This window comes from Corvus brachyrhynchos, unplaced genomic scaffold (genome assembly GCF_000691975.1).
Source record: "Corvus brachyrhynchos isolate BGI_N302 unplaced genomic scaffold, ASM69197v1 scaffold255, whole genome shotgun sequence".
Taxonomy (NCBI): Eukaryota; Metazoa; Chordata; class Aves; order Passeriformes; family Corvidae; genus Corvus; species Corvus brachyrhynchos.
The window spans coordinates 6,840,842-6,863,963 of NW_008238358.1; the positions used below are offsets into that span (position 1 = coordinate 6,840,842).

General features: G+C 41.2%; 1 protein-coding gene across 1 annotated transcript in view; it reads left to right on the plus strand.

The window, feature by feature from the left end:
- TLK1 (tousled like kinase 1) overlaps positions 1-5,127 on the plus strand; it is a 42,816-nt gene extending 37,689 nt beyond the window's left edge. Inside the window, exons 19-20 of the mRNA XM_008634770.2 lie at positions 291-398; positions 3,371-5,127. Of these exons, the coding sequence (XP_008632992.1) occupies positions 291-398; positions 3,371-3,547 (285 nt within the window). The 3' untranslated portion in view covers positions 3,548-5,127. The remainder of the gene's footprint in view (positions 1-290; positions 399-3,370) is intronic.
- Positions 5,128-23,122: the final 17,995 nt, after the last annotated feature.

Sequence of the window (23,122 nt, forward strand, 5' to 3'; positions counted from 1 at the left end):
TAAGGAAAAGATTTGAGATCTAAAGAGTTTTAGTGCAGGTGCCTGTTCTCAGTAGACTGTGAATTGCATTTGTAAAAACATGAATCTGCATGGAAAATTACTTGTGTTACTTTTTGGTGGTGTACATTGATTTTTGCAAAAAAATTAGAAAATCTTGCCTGTAACTTTTTTATTTGCAGAAGGGTTGACAGTTTGTATTAACACTGCAACAACATACTGTAGCATAAATATTTATGAAATCAAAGTAGTTGGATAAATCTCCTGAAAAAAATAATGTGCTTATTTTGCAGCCATTTGGCCACAATCAATCACAGCAAGATATCTTACAAGAAAATACAATATTAAAAGCCACAGAAGTTCAATTCCCTGTCAAACCTGTTGTAAGCAATGAAGCCAAGGTAACTTTTAATATAATCTCTGAGTAAAACATTCATCTTAAAGGATTCAGCTGTAAAATTGTTGTTAAGCCAAGAGTGCTGTGGGACATAATAACCAAGTATGTAAAAAAACATAATTGAGAACTAATATTGGGATGTTTTTATTTAAGCAACCTTATTCTGGGGCTTCTCAAAATCATGTACTTCAAAGCAAAACTACATTTATATATATATATATATTCCAGAAATTTGCAAGTGGTTTTAAAGTAGGCCACCTCAAAAATTGTCTGCTTTGCTTTTTCCCAGAGGACCTTATGTGTCTCATTCAGGCTGTCTCAGTAGAAGTTCTTGTGAAGTGCTGCTGCTAACAGTAACAAGCTCTTTCTGAAAATAGTGAATGTTCTTCTCTGCAGCCTTATTGGCTGGAAGAACTATTTGACTACCAGGTACCTGAAGGATATGACCAGTAATACTCTGCCCCTTGAAAGGTCAAAGTCTGTGTGTATTAACTTAAAGCTGAGTTTAGAAACATGAATTTTTAAGATTAAGAATCTAGAAGATATTTTGATGCTGATTCAGGAAATGAAACTGCCAAAATAGTTGATCTGCCACAAAGGTGTTGATGGCATTGTGTACTGTATTTAAAAATCTTAGTAATATCAAATTCCTCTACACAAACTGTCTATTCAGAAACAGATTAAGGTTGTTTCCCAAATGATTACTACTGTGAGCATCTGAAACACAAATCCAATTCTGTGAAAGTGGGAGAAAATGTTTCATGTTATTTGCTTGTAAAAACTCTCCCAACTTTTGAAAAATATATTCATGACCAGTAGAATGCTTATTGAAGTTTCAGCAACTAATTAAATATACTTAGATTTGGGACACAAGATGCCAAAAATTTAGGAATGTTAAGATTCAGCTTCTAGAGATTAAATGGAAAGGAAACTTATTTTTAGAGGCAGTAACTTCCCAAGAAAATAAGTCTTTTGGGCACATAAACCTGCTTTTACAAGTGGTGGTGTATTTCTGTTCATTAAAGTTTCTAAAAGTAGTGTTAGTGAGAGAGTTGCAGTTAAGGTTATGAAAAACTGGTTGAAGAATTGTAGTTAGTATTGGGGTTTTTTTTGTGGTTGAGGTTTTTGTTTGCTGTTCTTTATTTTTTTCACCCTCATTTGAAAACACTATCCCTTGAAAGCAGTTGACAGATACCCATCATGTAACTGATAACATTACATACTAAGAGTTTATATCTGTGTCTTTTAACTTTGCATTTCTTTGTCATTAGTAGTTTGTATATAGAGGATGTTAGGAAAGAGTACATAGTTCAGCACAGAGAATTGGCAACTTCTTGCATTCTCTGTGTATTTGCATGCTCTGTTTGTTTGAAAGACTAAAATAAACTTCCAGTATTCTCCACTCATATTAACCATTGTCATGTTAGCTTTCAGAGAGAGGGAGAAATTATTCTCTGGTGGAAATGCTATAAAACAATTTTAGACTAACTTCTTAATGCAGACCATTTACAATGACTGTGTAGAATCCAAATTGTTTTTCAGATTTATAGGCTTGGCAGTTGGAAAAGAACAGCTTGTAAACTGAAATTCTGATTTGGAAAACACAGAGATTAAATAAATATGGAACCTCAAATGACATTGTTAGTTAGTTTTCAGACTGTAACTGTCCTTTGATTCTCCTCACTGTTTCCTGTTTTGTGCACTGGTCTCCTTTGCTTCACACTAGTGTGGCTACAGTGCCACAAAACTGTGAAGTATTTTAAAAACATTTTACACACAAAGTGTTACTCTGAGGTTCTTGCAAATAACTGTTTACAGTTCATTTGTTTTGAAGGCTTTATTGTGAAGAATTTTATTAAAATATGTAATATCCAAGAACATGTGAATATATACTAACATATGTGCATGATTATTATATTGTACCTTGTTAATGCTGGATATGTAAATGATAGAAGTAAATTCTAGCATGATTCTTTGGAACTTGTATCACAGATTTTCTCCTTTAATCTCCAGTTTTTAATTGGAGCAAAGAACAAACAGCTGAACAGATTTATCAAAGGAGATATATGTAATTCTTTTAAATTAAGTTCTAAATTAAGTAATGATGTACTAATCAGTTCTGTAGCAATAATAGGGAATTTTTATCATTAAGTGTTGAAGCCCAGGCTCTCAGGAGACCAAATGTTCTGTGTGCTAGACATAAGACTTGACAGAAACTTTCAGCACAAAATGATTGGCATACACAGGATGGACCTAAACGTAGGGATGACATAGTGACTCAAGAACAGTTGTGAATTTAGCTACTGAGTTTTTCAATTGATTCAACAATTTTAAGCAGGTGTGATTGAGTTTTTCATGGGAAGAGAGTTTCAGCAAGGTAGTGGTTTCCTAAATATTCTCTTGCTTATTGAGCACAGCAACCATCATTGTCAATTTCATGGTTTGCTATACCCTGTCATGGCACATGTGGAAATGCCTGTTTTCAGAGTCAGCTAAAGCACTGAAATTCTGTCCCTACATCATCCACCTATTCTTCCCCACTGAACTCAATGGTTTTAGAAGCTCATTAGAGAAAGTAGAAAGGTCTTGTTTTTCAATCCTCTGACACTTCCTGCTGGTTTTTATTAGTCTGTTCAGGCATAACACATGCAGAAATCTAATTGGTTGAGGTGCTAATGTTTTACTTGTAAATATAGTTCCTAAACATGGAAATGCATATTTGAAGTATATTGAAGATATATATATATATTGAAGATAATTTGAAACCAATAAATTTGCTGATTTTTTTCTTTCTGCCATGATGTTACATTTTTTCAGTGGGCTCAGCAGTAAAATGTTACATTGTCATTTGAATTGAATTATTTAAGAACAAGAATTTATTTAAAAGCTAGTTTATTCAAGAGGCCTTGCCTATTTGCCTGAAAGCAGATGTAAGTATTTGGAATGTTATTGTAACTTCCTACATTTCTTTTCTAGGCCTTTATCAGACGCTGTTTAGCATACCGAAAAGAGGATAGATTTGATGTCCACCAGCTGGCTAATGATCCTTATCTTCTCCCTCATATGAGGAGATCAAATTCTTCAGGAAACTTGCATATGACTGGCCTAGCAGCATCCCCTACACCACCTACTTCAAGCATTATTTCGTACTGAAATTTCTCCAGCTGAGGAATGGGTTGATACCTTTGTTTAGTTTCCAGATACAGACTTGAGCTTGAAAGCATTTGAGTGTTTTTACACAGGACAAGTTTGATAACTGTGTTTTCAGACTGAAGTCCTCCTACATAGTGTCATTTGTATGATTGGAATGGATCATGGACTGTGAATAAATGTACCCTTCTGAGAAACACCGTTAAAGTTTGAAGGATGAAGGATGACACTTCCTGTTACAAACTAGCAGGTATACTGTGTTTAAGACTGAAGAAAAGGTTTTTAGTTTTTTCTGGGGAACATTGTAAATAATCTTTTTAATACTTTAAAGTACATTGGTGGATACTGGAAAGTTCTAACATGAAGGGTAGTTTTTCATTATTTAAATAAAAAAGGGTAGTGAGCAAATTTGAAAACACAGGAAAAATTTTGTGCCTGGTTATAAACTAAATGAACTGCCATCTTTCCAAGACATTGATCTTTTGAAACCAAAGTAAGGAGTGTGAGACAGTGAAAGATAATGTTCAGCATCAGATTTCTCTAATAAAATTGGAGTATTTCATTTGGCTACTCAGGCTTGTACCTCCAAAATTGTGGTAGTGTTTCACTGAATTTAGATTGGAAGGGTGATATAGAATTCCTGGTACTTTTTTCTGAAATAGATTGCTAATTTTGAAATCCATTCAGTTTTTAAAAAATACTATACTTGCTGTGGTATTGAAACTTGTGAAACCTTCCAGGCTTCTAATAAAAGCAAGCAACAATATGAAACCAAATGCAAGCAGGTCATGTATAATGTTCTATGCAGGAATAATGATAAATTCCCTTCTAGCTCTATTGTAAATTGTTGTACAGATGTCACATTTTCAGTTAAATTTCAGCAATTTATTCCTGTACAAATGTTTAAAGTATGGCTTTTTCTAATTGGATATTGTATTTTTTTTAAGTCTCCCTCAAGGCGCTTTTAATTGTTGCTAAATGATGTTGCTTTTACTTTTACAAGAGTCAGATGACCTCCTTAAGGTGCGAGTCAACTGTACGAGAGATTGAGAATAGGCAATTTGTTAACAATCAAGGCATGTGAAGCAGATCTGTGTTGGCAATATACAGTACAGTTCTTTAAGTCAGTTTATTGCGTTCTCATCCTGCAGAGCGCGTTGATAATAGATGTAGAAGTTGCTCATGGTTATTCTCCATTTCTGGAAGTTCCTATCAACAAGGAAATGTTTCTTGTGGCTTGTACAGATATTTTAAAATGTGAAACATTTTCTAACTGCCTTGTATGGTAGAAACTTATTTTTCAGAACAGTGTATCTCTCTCCTGTTCACTATTCTTTTTAATATCCCATTCTTGATGCTGAATACCTATATGTAATTTTGTCCATGTTGCAGAAAGAGGAGGCTGTATTACCACAGGTTTTCATTTAGTATTGTACAGTTAAACTGTTGCTCTTGTTTCTGATGTTGCAAGCCATTTTGTTTTCATTGTATATAAAGAAATGTTAACTGTCTCTTTAAGATGCTGCTGAAATTGTAGAGAATGTAGCCAAAACAGTAATAAACAACGGCAGTTGAAATTTCAAGGTTTTCATTGTTTTTACATTTCAGCATAAGGCAAATCACATAACCATATCACTGATTAACATGAAAATATTTGAAGCAAACTCTTCTTAATTACAAACAAAAGGCCAGTAATACAATAATTAATATAAGTAACATTGGAGTTGAAAGGGGAAGATTCCATGAAACTTAAAACATCTGTCATGATGAGGTAACCAAAACTTCATTTCATTGAACAGATGTCACAGAAAGAACTCATAAGTATTTCAGTGGTCCTTCTTTAAATATTGAGCTGTGGAATAAGATTAGCTCATAGAATTATTAGAAAATTAGACACAAACAGAATACTGGGACTCTGTCCTTTCCACTCTCTACAGCACAAGACCAAGTACAGAGTTCAAGAAGAATGTGCTATAGCTGTAAGTTCACATTAGATTTCATTCCTCCTTATTCTGCATGTTGATAATGGAAATTGAATTGATGGTTTTACCACACAAAAATATGTAGAATAATGTTAACTGTGTTTTTATTTATTTGAAATATGTTATGGTTACCCATAGTAATGGTAAGTTAGGCAGTATATTAGAGAACTACTTAAGTACCTGAGAAATTTACAGCTACCTGAAAGAGGAGATCTATGTACAGACTTGTTTTTCCTATGGTTAGGATCTGGGAATAGACTGTTGTGGCTGAATACAGGACATTTAATTCAGCATTACAAGTATATGTTTCTGAAACTTAAACACTCACTTTAAAAGTGCTTCATACAGGAATTATTTGAAAGAAATAGCTTTCTCATCTCATCTTTTGAATCAAAGTTGCAAGATTTTTACCCAATAACACAGTTGTGTTTGTGTTAACATCTTGTAGTACTGTTAATGAAAACTTTGTATCCCCAAGTGGACTAATTCTGTGGTCACAAGAAGACTTCTGAGTTGTGTGTTTGGTGGCTGCTACTCAGCAGGTTTGTACTTTTGGGATAGAAGTACCCTTGAGGCTGAGTTTAGGTCCCTGAATTATGCTGCTGGTGGAGTGCTGATCTACTTCTAGGTAATTCATGTGTCAGGTGTGCAGTCTGTATTTCATACCCGTTTTACTAACTTCACCATGTGTCATCCATCACTCAGTCTCCCAAGCTTTCTCCTGATTTAACAGCAGGTAGACAAAAGAAATGAAGTTAAACATCATCATGCAGTTCTTAACAAATCTTGGAAATAAAAGGCTTCCTTTAAATTCATAAACACTTTAAATGTCTGCACTGGAAGATTGTAGAATACTACATTACTGTATAATAATAATAAAAAAAACCCCTTTACATATGAATTAAGTGAGTGTAAGAGAAGTTACGGACTTCTAACTGAATGTAGTGCTACATCCTTGCAGCCAGAGTTAACATTGGGTGGCTTGTTCCAGCAAAACAATCGTGTTTTGGCACTATTTCACTTATATTAGCACTGAATTTATTCAGATTTCACTCTGGAGCATTGGACACTTTGAACTTGGTCTACGCCAGTTGATAGATACAATTTCGTGGAGGCCGGTCAATATTTTGACTTTCTGAAAAGTGCTTTTGATGCTCGTGGAAAGTCGGGAAATGCATCATGGCAGTAGCAGGCACCAGAACGAGCGCGGCCCGGGGAGCTCCGCGCTGCTGCGACCCGCGTGGCAGCCTAGGCAGGTGACTGCGTGTTTTAAAATCAGCAACCCCGAAAAAGAAAGCATGTTTTGGAATTTAAAGCAGCCTGCGTGTTCCTGCTCCAGCTTTGGTGTCTTCCCGAACGTGTGAAAACCACGGGTCTAAGGCGGGGCCACCAGCCCGGCCGGGCCTCTCTTTCCCCATCCCACAGCTCCCGCCCGTCAGGCAGGACACGGCACATCCAGCCTGGGGACGGGATGCAGGTCCCCCACAGCGCTGCTGCTTCGGCCTTGCTCCGGACTGCGGCCCAGCGGGGCCTCGGCTGGGCAGGTGCAGCACCGCCCCCGCAGCCACCTTGGGTAGGGGAGTGGTTCGGCGAGGGAAGGGAGCTGCTGGGGAGGTGAGAAGTGTCTCTGGATCGTTTTTTATTCTTCAAAGAGCCTCAGGACTTGGTGCTCTTCTCCAGAAGTGGGATAATGCATTGGGAAGGGAGACTGGGGAGCCTGGCCTGGTGGGGTAGGGACCTGGGCGGTGTATCAGGACAGGGAAGCCTCAAAATTTGGAGACACTGTGGTTAGAGTGTCTCGATATCAATGTCTAAAATACTTGAGTCTCATAATTGCTATTGCATTTTTTAAAAAATATTTTTTCTCCATATCAGCCACAGCCAGAGTGAGGACTCTGGTTTCATAGCTGAGGGGCGCCAGGCAGCACAGACTGATGGTGTTTCCCCTGCACAGCCCCACACTCCCTGAGCCAGCCAGCGCAGCGTGTCCGTCTGCCGCCACATCACGGGGACCAGGGCACAGTCGTGTCCCAGCATGAGCCTGCCATGGGCTTCAGGGTGTGAATACCTTTCCTGAGGCCTGCACCATACCTGGCTCCAGGTAGCCGTGGACTGTAGAGTTGAGGACGGTGTTGCCTTTGTAGGAAAGGTAAGACTGCACATTTTTCAGAGAAATAATGAATGATCCAGCAATCTCATGTCTTTGTGATCACAGATTGGTGAAAGGAGTCTAATGAGATACAAAGAGCTCCCTGGACCACCATTCTGGGGGTCTGGTGTTACATACCTGCCACCTGAGGCCAGTGTGTTTCCAAGCACCCCTTCCAAAAACAAAGCAGGTTTTACTTGGTCCTCAATGCTTACTAGGCAAGGATCCCTGAAAAACTCTCTAGCCTCTTCCAATACCAAGTTTGGCTCAAGTTTACTTATATCCTGACAAATTTATCCACCTTGTTCTTAAAGATGCCTATCAGTGGAGGCTGCATTACATATCCAAGTGATCTATTCTAGCTTTTCCTAGCATCCAGTCTTTCTTACTGCTCTTTAAGCCTATTATTTCCGGTCCTGTGGCATGAAAAAGTTTCCTGCCACGCATAATATGTGAGCCTTGCTTTCTGTATGGCCACCATGTATTTAATTTTGAACTTCATGCGTATCTTTTGGAATTAAGATTATTATCCTCTGAACAAGTGAGGTTCTTGCAATAATATTTTCAGATACTCAACTCAGAATGCTTGGGAAACTCTTGCAGTTGGAGAAATTAGATTTTTCTTTTTTGCTCTAAGTAACTGAGTCACCTTGCAATCTTTTCGCTGTGCTATGTTTCCCAGGCCAGTAAAATTCTGGGTATAAGTCAAGGAAAAATGCTTTCCCTAGAAAGCTCCTTTTGTATCTAGTGCCTCAAGAGCTAATTGTGTGTCATTAAGAAATTACAGGATGTTTAAATTTCAGAATCCCCTGGTACAAATCTATGGCTATCTTTTTCTCTACACCATTAAAACACTTAAAGGGACTTTCTCTGTAAACAGTGGAGGAGATCAAAGCCACATTTACTATGTCCTCTGAAGACGTGCTGCTATCAGACCTGCAGGTCAGCCAGCAAAGTGAAATGTTTTCTTGCTCTTTTGTGAAAGCTATGCCATGGTATTTATTTAGCAGAGCACAACTCTGCAGACCAGTGGAACAAGTGTTTCCTGGGAAGAGAATGCCATGGCCATGGCCCTGAGCCCCTGGCCCATTAGTGTTTCTGTAGTTTTGCAGTTGACAAGCAGTCCCTGGACATCACCCTTGTGTTTGCTGTTACTCTTGGGTAACCTGTTTACCCAGCAGGTATATGCAAGGTTTAAATCAGTTTTGCAGGTGGCCTGGGGTTGTGGCTTCCTGTTATTTGTACTATTGATGTCCAGGGAGGTTGTGCAATTGCACCCTTCTCTAAAACTAGAAGGACAGTTCTTAGCAGAGTTATTGTCTTCAGTAAGGTCTGGGAGCAGCTACAGCTCAAAGAGTCATAAGCAATATCCAGCATTTCAGTGCTTAGAAGTATCTGTCAGAACCTTACTGAATCAATATCCTAGTTTATTTTGATATTGGAATACTGAAATATTTATAGTTCAGGAGAGAAGACACTTTCAAACCAGCTTCTTCTAAATATTGTTCACTAATAGAGGACTAAGATAGTTTAAAGTATCAGTGGTATGTGGCTTTGTAAAAGGCAGTGTATTATGTTCAATACATTGGCTGTATGTACAACCATGGGGTTATTTTTTTATGGTTCTAGTTGAAGGGATAAAAGTGCCACACACATCTACAAGTCAATGGCTTTTATGTAATATATACAAATATTGTATTTCACTTTGTAGTACGCTTAGGTAGAATCTGGCAGTATGTGTCTCCTATTGCCCAAATGAATTTTAACTTAAATTTATATATTGTCTGCACACGTTTCACTGCAATGGAATAGTTGGAACTGGGGCTTGTAGAGAAAGAGATCCTGTGATAGTTTAATATGTATCTTCCAGCCCCCAGACACTGGCCTTGCAACTTCTAGAACAGCTGGTGGTGTGTCCAGCAGTGCTCCAGTATGTCACCATGCAGCCATGGTACATGATGTGTGGAGGATGCTCTCCTGAAATGTGCAGTGGTTAACAATTGGATGGATAGCAAAGATGCCTGTAAGAATCAGTGGAATAGCAGGGTGATGTGTGCAGGGCCTTGAAAAACACTATTTTAATACACAGAAATGTATTTTGCAGCATGAGCTCTTTCCTGTTCATATCCTACTAATGCTTCCAGAAAAGAGCTGTCAAAATACAAGACAAGGGAGAGACGATTTCTTGTGTTTTGTGTCTTAACTTGTTGGGACACTCATGGCTTTAGCAGGCCTGGAATGAAAGCTGGAAATGGGAACTGATTATCTGTTAGCATTGGCAAAAGCTTTGCAGGAAAGAACACCAAGAACTGCATTCCTTTGTGCATTTGTGAGCAGACCCAGTAGATCTTCACTTGCCTTTATTGGTAGAACAGCAGTTTCCACTAAAACTGATAGAACTAGCAAAGATTTAAAGGACTCAGAGAAGTAGAACATGCCCCATGCTCCCAGAATTCTGCCATTTACCCTCCTCTGCCTTTGGGCTGAGTATGGCAGAGGAACACGATTTGCCAAATAGCCACATATGGGGGCTGCCCTAGAGAGGTGGGGCAGCTTCTTTCATTCCCCTAGATTTGTCCCTATAAAAAGCCACATGAAGAGTTACTGCACAGCTTTGTATATTTGTATAATGTAAAACTTCCTTCATGACAGACGTAATCATCCTAACTGCTGCACAAATGGTTTGTTTCAGTCTTGCAGCTGTGGCTCACTGGCTGCTGGCAGAGCTCTCATCACTGATTTGAGCACCAGAATACCTTTCCTGCATGCCCTTCTATTGCAAAGACAGGTAAGTAACGTGTTACCTGCTGGGTAAACAGGTTACCCAAGAGTAACAGCAAACACAAGGGTGATGTCCAGGGACTGCTTGTCAACTGCAAAACTACAGAAACACTAATGGGCCAGGGGCTCAGGGCCATGGCCATGGCATTCTCTTCCCAGGAAACTACACTTGCCCATAGTGGATTTGGAGCATCTTGTTTCAGTGGTTAGATGTCAATTCATACACATTTATATGAGACCACAAAATCCTCATGCTGCTTGTAGGGTTACGTAAGGATGTATCAGGTGCTGAACTGATCTCATAGTCTTCTTAGAGCTGTCAGGATAGTTTTATTACTGAGACCAAACACATTCCAATCTAACAAATTAGCATATCCTAAAGGTTATTCTCCTATTACCCAATTAATAAAACCTTTACAGATAAAATAGAAGAATTACTCCTCTGTCATCCTTTATCATCTGTCAGGATTCCTGGGTTTTTAATGACCCTCATCCTTTTCCACTTATATTAATACTTTAATATATTGCTAAAATGAAAATCTTAATATGTAGGTAGTACATTCAACAAAACACGGTCCTAATGGTGAAAACTGTAGAGATTGGTGGTTTTTCTCCTTATCTCAGAGACCACTGAGAGGAGTTCAGCTGAATTACACTGAGATAGCTTTTTCTATTTGGGGGCATGTTTTGATGGGTTCTGTTAACATGAGGCAGCAATGTGAAGGTCTCTTTTCCTTTTCCTTTTTTTTTCTTTTTCTCCTTTCAGGTTTTGCAAAAGATTACTTAGGTTGCAAAGAATTTTGCTAGTTTTGTGCTAAGGAGCAGGACAGGTGAGCACAGAGATCATGGGGAAAAGCCAGTATGAGCCATTCCTATTTGAAACTGGGGAAAAACGACCAGGAGTCAGCTGGGCAAGGCTCCAGATGGATGGTGTGACTGAAACAACACTTCAGCTGTACTCATTTAGATAACTTGATGTGTGTCCAGAACACTTTCAGACTCAGCCACTATGCACTGGGGGGATAGAAGGTGAATTGCTATAATGGCTAGTGGCAAAGTTGTGTTTCATATTTAGATATCCAGAAAGCAAACCCAGGACACAAGGGGAAAATTAGTGCTGCCTGACCCATCACAACTTTATTAGCAGCACTTTGGTGCTTATAAATGAGCCTCTGTTTAAAATCAGGGAGGTACATCAAAACTCAGCTTGCCACTGGAGATGTGCCTCAGACATAGTGTCAGCAGCAGCCCAGGAAAGGAAGCACCCAGTTTCCCAGTGCTCACTAGATGGCAAAGCAAGGTGCTCTATTCAGACTGCTGAACATCTGCTTTACCTGTCTGCACCACATTGGCATGACACAGAGCATGGGCGTGGCAATATCAGAGCAGCAGATGCCTGTAACTGAACAGTCAAGACTGCCTGTCCCTCTGGGATGTTGGACCAAGGCTTCTCTGTCTTCAGCAGGCAGAGGATTTAAATACTAATGACACTAATTTTCCTAGAAACTGGCATGGGGTATTGGAATTCAGTAGCATTTGGCTGTATTTGGATAGCAATTGACTCAACAAATACTAAGAGAAATGTGTTTCTCTTATAGGTTACGTAAAACGGGAAGGAATACGTTGTAACAAACAGTGAAGGAAAACTTACTGCTTGTGCCGGTTTGGACAAACCTGGAGGAAAATATCCTCTGGCAGAAGGCAGGTTACAACCAGCCCTCCCCCACCAGGTTTGGGAAAAAAAAATTTTTCCTCGGAGGAAAGTGAAAGAGATAAAGACTATTTATTTAACAAACACACAGGAAAAGGGTAATAATGCTAAACAATAAAACCTCTTGCTGTGGAGAGAAACCTGGGAAAATTTCAGAGTCCTTCTGTAGGTGTGGTCTCTCTCCTCCTCCTCGGAGCTGGGTCGGTGTGGGCCCACCTCCAGGGCCTCGGTGGAAAATTCTCCAGATGTGTTCTGATGTTGAAACAGTCCAGAAGAGAAGAAGGGAAAAAAATCCAAAGTCCCAGGAAAACAAAGTTCAACTTTCTGTCTCCTGACGAAAGCTGGCTGGAAAGCAAGCAGGGTGCTTCCTCTGCTCTTGCTACCGCAGCAGAGGAGTGTGTATCTGTGTCCTTGAACAACTGCTTTGAAAAGTTCACTCGGTTTTTTCCCTCTCCCCCCTCTCAGGTTCAGTTTAAAAGCACAGAAAAGGCACAAAATTAATTTCTGGGCATAGAGCAGCGATAGGGGATACAACATCATAAAGTCAGTCCAAGACACTAGACTAGACTTTGTAGAATCCATCTGACTTGAAGCAGGAGTCTTGAAATAAAAATCAAAGCCTCTGGAGTGAAGCTTTACTTCTGCTTGGAGTTCACAGTAGTATTGAGATGTGTCTAGGAAAAGGATCTCTGAAAAAACTTAACTCCAACAAGGCTAAATTTTGTCTTCTCAACTTTTGTATTAAGCCCTAGGCCCTTATTGGGAAACTTTGGACTTTTAGGTGCTCAAATACTAAAACGATGAATCTATGAAATGCATTGATTGATGTCCATAGTTGGAAGCGTGACTGACAAAATATATTTATAATTGCTGGAAATGTAATTCAGCTCTTCTCTTTGCTCTGGACTTCACTCTTATTACTGCCATTCTTGTAATTTGAAATGACACAATCTAAACTCAGAAGCCTTTAAAAGTATTACTTTGTAGTGTTCAAGTCACACATTTCCTTGTGATGGTCACTGCTTAAGATTTCTAACATTATTTATAGGATATTGTGCTGATAAAGGTGAATTAAGGATAGGAGGTAGATCTAAATTAATTTGGTGAAAGTAATTGTGGTAGCTACTACTACTGCAAGGGAATTTTTTCACGTAAGAAATTATAATGTAATAGTTACTAATCCAAATAGCATGGCACTTCTGTTTTAGGGCAATTAAATATCCTTTTACCATTGAAGATTTTGTTGTATTTTTGACCTGAAACAAATATTTAGTGTAAAAGTTATCTGAGTGCTTCACATAAATTGATTCCATTACAGTGTAGTTGTACATTAGAAGTTTCTTTCTTAATAACTAAAAATATTGTTTGGCATTCTTTTGTGTGTCTGGACAGCAAAATTCTATTTCATGGCTGCTAGGCTAAAGTCACAAATATGGTGTGAGAGCTTTGGTGCTCTTGGTCCAGGGTTTAACACCACCCTGTTTAACTGGAGTTAACTAGCTGGAGATGCGGGTTGTGCAGTCAATGTAGGCAAGCCCAGGGTTCACCCCTGAGCCCTTTGCACCCACAGCCTCCCTCCTTCAGCTTCAGGCCAAGGAGCACCCAGCTGTGTGCTAGGTCTCCTCAGCTGGCAGGCATGGGGGAAAAGGCAGCCCTCTTTTTAGGCTGGGTTACCCCTCAGCCAGGACTGAGAGCTGACCCGGGCCGCAGGCAGCCACTCGAGCGCAGGCACAGTGCCAGGAAATGGGGGTGAGCACTGGGGGGCGTGGGGAGCAGGGGGAGGGACACTTCGCAAAATGGCAGCGTCTTAGCTTGGAGCAGGAAGAGTCTTCCCTTTCAAGTCAGGCTGTGCTCCTCTCAAGACCCTGGAGGAGGAAGGGCTTCCCAAGAGGCAGGCTTACCCCCACAGCTGGGCTCTGGCTCGCTGGCTTTCCCTCAGGAGGAGCACCTCTCCTAATGGGGACAGTTGGCTCTCTATCCTAGCAGTATTCTCAAATTTTCAGTGTGTGGACATCTTGCCGGAGATGCACACATGACTTCCTTCTCCAGGCATGAGAGTCCAACCAAAATTTCCAAGAAATAACAATCACAGCAGTGACCAAAGAGATGTGGGTGCTTACCAGCATATAAGCCATCAGTGCCATTTCTGCCTCATTGTCTCCAGGGGGTAGGAGTTACAAAAACCTACCATCTTTTTTAAGCATTCCCTGACTAAACTAATGCAGGAAGAACTTGGTGTTCTAATTATTCCATATCGCTGAGTTACTAAAGTGTAGCTCCTCTACATCCTGCATGAATTCAAGCATCTTAAGTTCAAATCTAATACTCCATCTGTGTTCATTATCCTTTGGACACCCAAAGCTGAGGTGACACTGAGCATCAAATGCCTTTGCACTCTGTGACTAAGCAATGACATCTCTTCTTCGCAGATACATACCAATCCAGGATGCAAGTGTAAAATGCTTTCATAAGTGCAATAAACTTTAGTTTTGAGGGCAGTAAAATTCTCAATAGTTTTTATATGTGGTTCAGTTAAAAAATAGTATTTCTGAGTCAAACAAAACCACTGATAAAGGATTAGCAAATACTGAAGCCGTGGTAGGCAGCATGTTTGCACTCTGTGCTTTTAGAAATGCTGATGATGTTTTCAAATCTTTGTCTTTTTAGATGGAGCTTCTTAACACTGAATTTTTAACCAGACCTAAAAGGAAAACAGGTGTTTGCTTCTTTCCTCCCTGCCCCATTCCTTCGAGAATTGTCTGGTGCAGAAGTGCTTGTTTAAACCCCACCTTTCTCAAACTGAAGACATGCTCATTGATGTTTTGGACAGTTACTCTGCACATGGACTAAGAGTAGGCTTCTTCTCAGTGAGCCAAGATCTGTCTTTGGGGGCCTTTTCTTCAGGGAGTAAGGGAGTGGGTCTCCTCTCTTCCTCAGCTTGAGCCTCTTGGTAGAAGTCACAGATTTATGTTGCAATGCTAGGTTTAGTTTAGCAAGCTGCAGCTTTCCCGGAGAGCATAGCAGGGCTGCTTAGGGCAGGACAGCCATTCTCTGCCCTCCCATAGTCCTTTCGGACTTCCCTGAGCTCCTGCTCTGGTTAGCTGGGCTCTGAAACACAGTGAACAGCAAAGGAGGTGAGAAGGGTCCCTCCCTGAGGGTTTCAGAGGACCTTTAATAGTTACATCTTTTCCCGGCAACCCCCAAAGACAAAGCCCCTTGTGCTCCGGGCACAGGGGGGTTTTGTCAGGGGCTCAGGGGCGGTACATGGGCGGAGTTGGGGTACAGGAACCAATAGGGAGAATCCGAGGGAGCGGCCAGGGCTAGGGGCAGGGGAAAGCAGGGGTGGGGGGGGGGAACAATATGGGATCAGAAAAGCCGGGGGTAAACGGATCACCACAGATTTAGGGTGGCTTTCTAGAATCTTGCTGAAATCTGCTAGTAATTGGACTGAGCCAAGTAGTTAGAAATAATATTTGTTACCAGGTTAGTAGTAATAAACTGGTCAAGCCATTAAAGTGAATCCCAGAGAGATATGGATTGGGTCAAGTGCTTGACCATGACTGGGAAGGTAAGACACAAATTCCTGCAAACTTGGTTTTGCATTTAAAGAGATAGACAGACAGAACATACACACATTAATGCATACACACAAGTTGTACAGGAGCAGACCTAAGCACGTTTTGTCTCAAACATTCTGAGTATTGCTACAGGAAAGGTGATAAGTGGTGATGGTCCTGCAGACCCCTGCAGAGGTGGGGCAGCACTGTTCTGAGCCAGCTCCCTGCCTGCCCTGAGACTTGTGCTCAGTGTCCTATCCCCCAGCTCACTTCCTGGAGAAGGGCTGACTCTGCATTTGCAAACAAAACAGTGCCGAAAACCTAGTTTACATAAGAGTCATGCACCAGGTTAACTGTAAAAGGATTGGCCCCCACTCTCCCTCTTTTTCCTGGCTTCCTCTTTCACTCTCGACAATCCGTGCAGCAGGACCAACACGGGATCTAAGGACTGATGATATTCTTTGTTTTCTTCCGTTGCTTTTCCTGGGCAAAGCACAGCTATCACATTCTACTCTGTAATCTGTACTGGAGTTTATTGTGGGAGTGGGGAGCTTCTGGAGGTGTGTTGTGCCTTGTGTGACAACACCTTTGATGATTGCTGTGGGAATTGAGAACTTACTGAAGTGTACAAAACAAAGGGCTTGATAGCCAACACCTTTGGGGAAGTGTATTGTAAGAGTTTAAGGGGTTTTTAGCCAGTACCTTTTTAGTCTAAATAGGGGCTGGTTGCTACAGTTATGGCAACTGTACAATAAAACCATAAATGTTCCTGACACCTGGTATGGTGTCTTTGTTCAGCCTGATGAGAATTTATAACAAACATCATGATGGATCATGACAACAAGCATATGGAAAATATAGTGCCTCTGCTTTGTTGAGACTATAGAAACCCAGGCACTCACTTCACGTGTACACACAGCCCCAGTACAGGAAGCTGAGAAGTCATGAGACCTCTGGACTCTCACAGCAGTGTAAATATCAAACACAAGCCATTGCTTATCCAACATTTTTCACTTGTAAGTGGTGAAGTGCCAGCATCTTTTCTATTTATGACTCAAGCAGACAGGTCCTTAAAACTGTTGATCTCATAGGAGAGAGGAGTACTAGATATGAAGAGGATTACAACAGGGGAAGCAAACACTTGCCCTTGTGAATTTGTATGAACTATATTTAGAATTTAAATCCAAGCATAATTAAACAGTGCTAATGAGACAGAGGGACTTATCTTCATTTGGTGTATAATTGGTATCACTGATTTCCTCATTCAGTTTTTCCTGGTTTTAAAGCCTTCTTGTTCCAGTGAGATTGGATGGTAAAAGCTACCCTGTGGAGAGAAAGTATGTGGCCTGGAGTTAAATTCAGTTGGAAGCCTTTTAAGGGATGCTGCTTTCTTGATAGCATCGATAACTGACAGCAAAGACACCTGTGAATGTGTAGCCAACAGTCGAGCAAGGCAATCTTCTTGCGGTGTACCCTTGAAAAATGCACACAATTTTATAAAGACCATAATGGGGAAGAAAAGTTCACCCTTTCCAGCAAGGGAAACAAAATACAGTAAGAGTTTTAATAGTTGGAGGTATGTAACTCACCACTATTAACTGAAGTTTGACTTTCATCTCAGTAATATGCTCCAACTCATCCAGGAATGTGAAGCTTGCATAGAACTTTTGGTGACACTTTATGGTGGGCACACTGCAGCAGGTCTGGGTGGAAGATGGTAATGATCTTACCCAACTTAAGTAGCTCTGAGCCCATAACCAGAGCAGCAGCCTCTGTTACAGCTGTGTGCCAATAGCTGATTATATTGCTGAGCAAAGGACAACAGCTACCTGCAGCTGCAGGGACTGGACATTTTTTTTTACCTAGTCAAAGCCAGTGAAGAAGTGGCTGCAATAGGCAAAGTCAAGTTACCAAAGTTCCATTTTTGCTTTGCAGTTTTGTCTTTGGTTGGATTCAGGCTCCTTTTAATTATGCCTCAAATGGATACAATTTTTTTTTTTTTTAGGGTTTAATCCACATCCATTGTTCCAAACTGCAGCAAAATCAGCTATTTCCTAAGGGATAGCACAAAAATGACTATGCCTGTACATTTCAGTGCTGCCATGCATACCAGGGTGCTTGTGCTTTATCGGCTGACAGGGGTGCTCAGAAGCACGGGACTTTGCTGTGCCTCACATCCTAGCGGGAGTGCTTGCAGCCAGCTGGAATCTGTTCTCAGTGACTGCCTGTAAAGAGTCTCCAAACCCTCTTCCCTCCAAAGTGACCACCAGTAACCAAATGCCTGTTCACCCACTGAGCCAAACCAGTTCAAAGAGGAGCACTACAGTGTCTGTGAGTAAGCTCTGCTGGATAGGAAGAGGATAGAGTGAGATGAATCCCACAAAAACAGCAAATGTTTTTCATCATAGTCCAGTAATTCAGCACAGACTTATTCTTTGGGTTGCTGAACCCAAGACTTTGTTTTGTCCTTTTCTGGAAGGGGATTTGAACACTTCCCTGCTAAGACAGCTGTGCAGATTAATCTGAGACATAGGAATTGTTACGAGCATTTGGTCTCAATTTCCCTTTGCTCAGTTTCACTGGACCACTCTGACCATGTCACCCTCTGTAAATACCCCTCTCTCTTTTGGAGGCTGTCTCTTTTGACCACTTAGAGCCTTGTTGCTGTTCCGTAAGGTGTGATTTGCAGCTGTATTTCCTGTTCATCATTGCCTATCTAGGCTATTCAGTCAGCCCTCTGGCTACTTACTGATAGTCAACAATACTGTGTTTAACTTTCCAGGGGAACAGATCATTTTAGAAGTTGTTCTGCACCCCAAAAATACCTTCATCTACTTATATATTTCACAGAATGGCATGTCTGCTCTTGCTGCTTTTTCACAGTAACAGTCCAAGTGTTCAAGCTCTTAACACTGCCTTGTGGTTGAACAGCAATGAGAAACACCATTGGTAACCAGAACTGAGAGCAGCACCAAGTAGAACTGCTCCACTTGTGAGCAATCCAGAGCCACAAACACTTGTCCATCAAGTTCTGCTGAAAAGATGCCCTTTTTCAAAAGTAGGATTTCTTTCTGACTGAGCTGTGTAACAGAGATCCTGACTGTCTACAGCCATGAAAAATCCCATAACTCTCAAAGTGTCAGAGACTGGAGTCTTAAAAAAATTTAAAAGTCTTATCACTGCTTTCTGCTGCCTTAAACATAATTTGCAATTATATTCCTTTTTAACCATCTTAGCTTAACTGCTGGGAAGTCCCACTGTCAGGATTAAACAGATGTTTTATTTCCTGCCAAAGGTGGGTGAAATAATAATCACCAGCTCTGCCTCATTGGCTGCCAGGTGGTCTGGAAAGGCGCCATATGCCCAGCACTCAGACTGCTGCAGACAGGAGGCTGGGGGCACTATTTATTATTTGCCTAATCAATTTAAATACTGTCTTTCTTTCAGAAAGCACATTTCTAGTCTTTATAAGGAGATATGTACAGGACTCATCAAGCAACCTCTTCTAGTGAAGTGCATCTTCTATTTAAACGGCCAATATTCTGCTTGCACAGCATATGGGGCTAGAAGCAAAGACCTTGCACTTGGAGCTGCGCTGTGCTCATGAGCTGCTCTCAGCATCACAATCAGTTGTAGAGGTTGTTCAAGTTCAACCCAAATAACAACAGTTTTCTCTTAATACTTTTGAAGAATTCTCCTTGAAGAGAGCGTGGTGCCTCTCCTCCAGCACGCAGACAGTGTGGGTGGAGCAAGCTGCTTGTTGCTGACTTGCCTCTGGAAAACTGCTGCTGGGCCTTCACAGTGATGGCATGTGGTGTCTCAGGTGGCAGGCGCAGGGCAGTGTCTCTCTCCCACTGGCAGACTTGTGATCCTCTCTCAGGCCAGCCCACGTCTTCCACAGAAGCTGCAGGGCCCTGTGGTAAGCACAGGCTGGGGCTGGATGGGTGGTGACCAGAGCGTGCAGAGCATGCCAGGCATTGGATGTGGGTGGCAACTTCTGCTCCTTTCTTGGGAGGTCCAAGAAGAAGCAGCTGAAAATGCATGGGCACTCCTTGCATGAGGATGGGAAATGAGGAGTCCTCGGCAAGAGGCGACAGTAGGACCCCTCTGCTCCATGGAGGAGCCAAGCAGAGTTCCAAATGCAGTGAGTAGTGAGAAGACAGCCATCTGGCTTCTGTCCTTTAACAGCTCTCTTTCACCATCTCTCTTCCTGTACACCACAAGAAATCTCCGTGTTTTTGGCAACCCCTTGTAGCCTTTCTGAATCATACTGCAAGGTCCCATCTACAAATGACAGGTAGAGTAAGGTGAAGAGAGAAAAAGGGGAGGAAGATGATATAGTGGACAAGAATCTGAGAGGCCTTCAGGCCTTATCTTGAAATATTACCTCGGTAGCACTGGTTATGGCAGCAACCACCAAGGCAGCAAGTCCTTCAGAGCAGGAGCTAGCAATGTACTTATTGAAGGAGGGTGTTGCGTTGCCAGAGGCAGAAGTTTGTGGACTGACAAGTAGGCACTGTGAAGACAGGAGTAAAGGCTGACATAAGTACTTCTGCAGATTGATGAGGGACTTGGGAGCAGACTATACTGACCTCCAGCAGTGCGTGTCTGCAGGTAAGGATGCACGAGCATGCTTCTGCATGAGTGACATATGGCAGTTTCCAAGGAGTGTTTGAAAAACATTTGGTTCAGTTCCTCGCAGTTCTTAATATTTTACCCTGAATTCCTCCAAGTCTTCCTGTTCCTTTATGATGTGTACTTTTAGGCTAAAAATATTCAGAAGCACAATGCAAATCCATAAGTACATTATTTTTGTTAGTTTTAGTAGTTAGGAATGAAAACAGTCAAGAACTGGGTTGGGAACAGTAAGTTCCTTTTCATTATTAAACAGTTAGTGCCCAGACTACAAGTGTGGTTTTGGGTTGTGGGGCTTTTTTGTGTACTCTCTGAAGAGGTGTTACTGGTAAGATGGGTAAGAAGCCTGTTTCAAATAAAAATGAAGCTTTGAAACAAAGGTAATTGTTTCACAAATTCAGTCATTTCTGGTACATGGCATGTTATTTGGCAATACAGAGACTTCCAATTGCTTTCTTTTTTTTAGAAGTTGTAGTTGCTCTCTTTAAGGATTTACCCAAGTACTGTTTGTATCTACAAAAACATCTCCTATTGTCAGACTTCTTAGTAAAGCAGTGTCACTGCCTGGGACCACACTTTTTCTGTTCCCTGTTTCACGTGAAGAGAGATTTACCTGAGGGCATGAGCAGTATTGTGAAGTAGCTTTTCATATCTTTTCTTACAGTTTTAGCTTTCAGCATCATAGTTGATAATACTTGACCGATCCCTAGTAACTTAGTTAACACTGAGCTGCTGTTTGCAAAAATTGCAACTTTTGTGTACAAGTTCTCATGTTTCTTAAAGAAGTTGCACTATTCCTCTGAGCCAGCTTCAGTTCCCAGATTCTTTCTTTCAGGTATGTAAGCACTGCTTGATGGTATGTGCACAGCTCCAAGCCCATGCAATGGGTATTTAGAAATGCCTGGATGAGATTTAAAATCTTCAGTTTAAGGGTGAGATGGCAGCAAAATGGTCACTGCTAAGTCTTAGCTATTGAAGTGGCTGTCTGCTCTCTCTGTACAGTACCAAGAACTGGAAACTGTTTCTATTATATCTGAGAATGTAGTGGGCTCTGCTGAAGATTGGCTATTTGTGTCTATAATTCATTTTAGGAGCAAGATCACTGAAATGAACTGTTTGTTCCTGAAAGCTGGCAGCAGAGGATGTTGGCAGATGAACTCTGAGGGCTGGAAAGAGATGTGTTCAGGAAGCAGGACCTGGGCAGCACTATAATGTCCTTTCTGCACATCAGAACATCCAGACGAATCGACCCTCAGTGAGTCCCATTTCATCCAGTGCCCCTCATCAAACACAAAGCTCACAGCTCTGCATTGCTTTTGTTAATACTATAGTCATCCACTGCAGGCTTTTCTTACATAACTAGCAAGCCTGTGTTGACTATGGGTTTTGCAGCCTGAGTTCACTCATGTTTCCTATGTTTTAGCTTCTGTTGGGGTTTCATAGCTCACCTAACCTGCAAGGGCCATGAACAAAGTATGTGAATATGCAACCACTTGCTGGCAGAGCAAATAGCTCTCAGACAAGAGGATTGTTACTAAAAGGTTGTTTTGTTGGCAGAATAGGCTTTCCTGGTTGCTCAAGGTGAACCTGACCTCTGTGGCTGCTGAAGCTCTCTCTTGTGGGTGAGCTGAGCAACGCTGGAATGCAGCTTTTAAGATGGATTAACGGTGAACCTAACAAAGGAAACAGTTCAGAGAGAGTAAAATTTTACATTGCACAGCTAAGGATGAAACCTGACTTTTGATCCTATAGGACAGAAGTTCCAAGGCTGAGAACATGATTATTTGATAGGGTCACAGTCATCTTGTCAGTGCAGAGTCATGTTTGCAGCCTCCTCCTAGGGCAGAATTCTTACTTTCCAGGTGCAAGAAGGGCAGTGGAGAGGCAGGTGTGTGGCCAGTGGACAGAGCCTGCACTCTCCTGCTGTGAGTAAAGTAAAAAAAATGTGTACACCACCTCACCCTTTCCTCCCAAAGCAGGTCCCCATGTGCCAGGTTCTGGTCTTTGAACTCGTAAGTCTTGATGCAGTTTTACAGGCACAAACCCAGAACTTTGTTACTAAACCTCCAGCTGAAATCATGTGCACAGGCTGTTCTAAGAAATACCAGTCATCCACCCAAGTAAAATTCTGAACTGCTAACTGCATGCTAGCCTAAGGATAAACATGAATTGAGGTTTCAGGAAAAGGATGTATTTGTTCCTGGCTCAGCTCACTAGCTCTCTAGCCACCATGTGCAAATCTCTTAGGTATTCCATAAAATGGCAGATTGCTGTCCTTTAACTCTTTTGCCACGGCTGCAGGGCAGAAGTGCTGGAGATTCACATGAGCTAAATGAAGTTTTCTGTTTGACTGAGGCCATGGATTTGGTTTTGGTTTATTTTGAGATTAGTTCTTGCACTTTAAGTGTTTAGCTTTAAAACTGTGCTATGGCAGGTGTCAGCTCTGTTACACCACAGCTAAAAAAACCAGTTTCTCTGCAGCTATTACAGGGAAATCACTTTGAAGATTTTAGTTTTCTGACCTACACAGGTTTTTACTACAAGACACTGTGCTAGACTGCACAAATATACATTAAGCCTTGGTACTACCATGAAGAATGGTACAGAGGAGGATTACAAGCATGGATTATGAATTACAGACACTTAAAAATGAAGAAGCACTTCTGCAGTCTGATTCTTGCCTACCATGACAGGATTCAAATCTAAAATGAAACAGATTCTAGGTGTCTAAGTCCAAGTGAAGAACCAAAAAATCTGAGATTG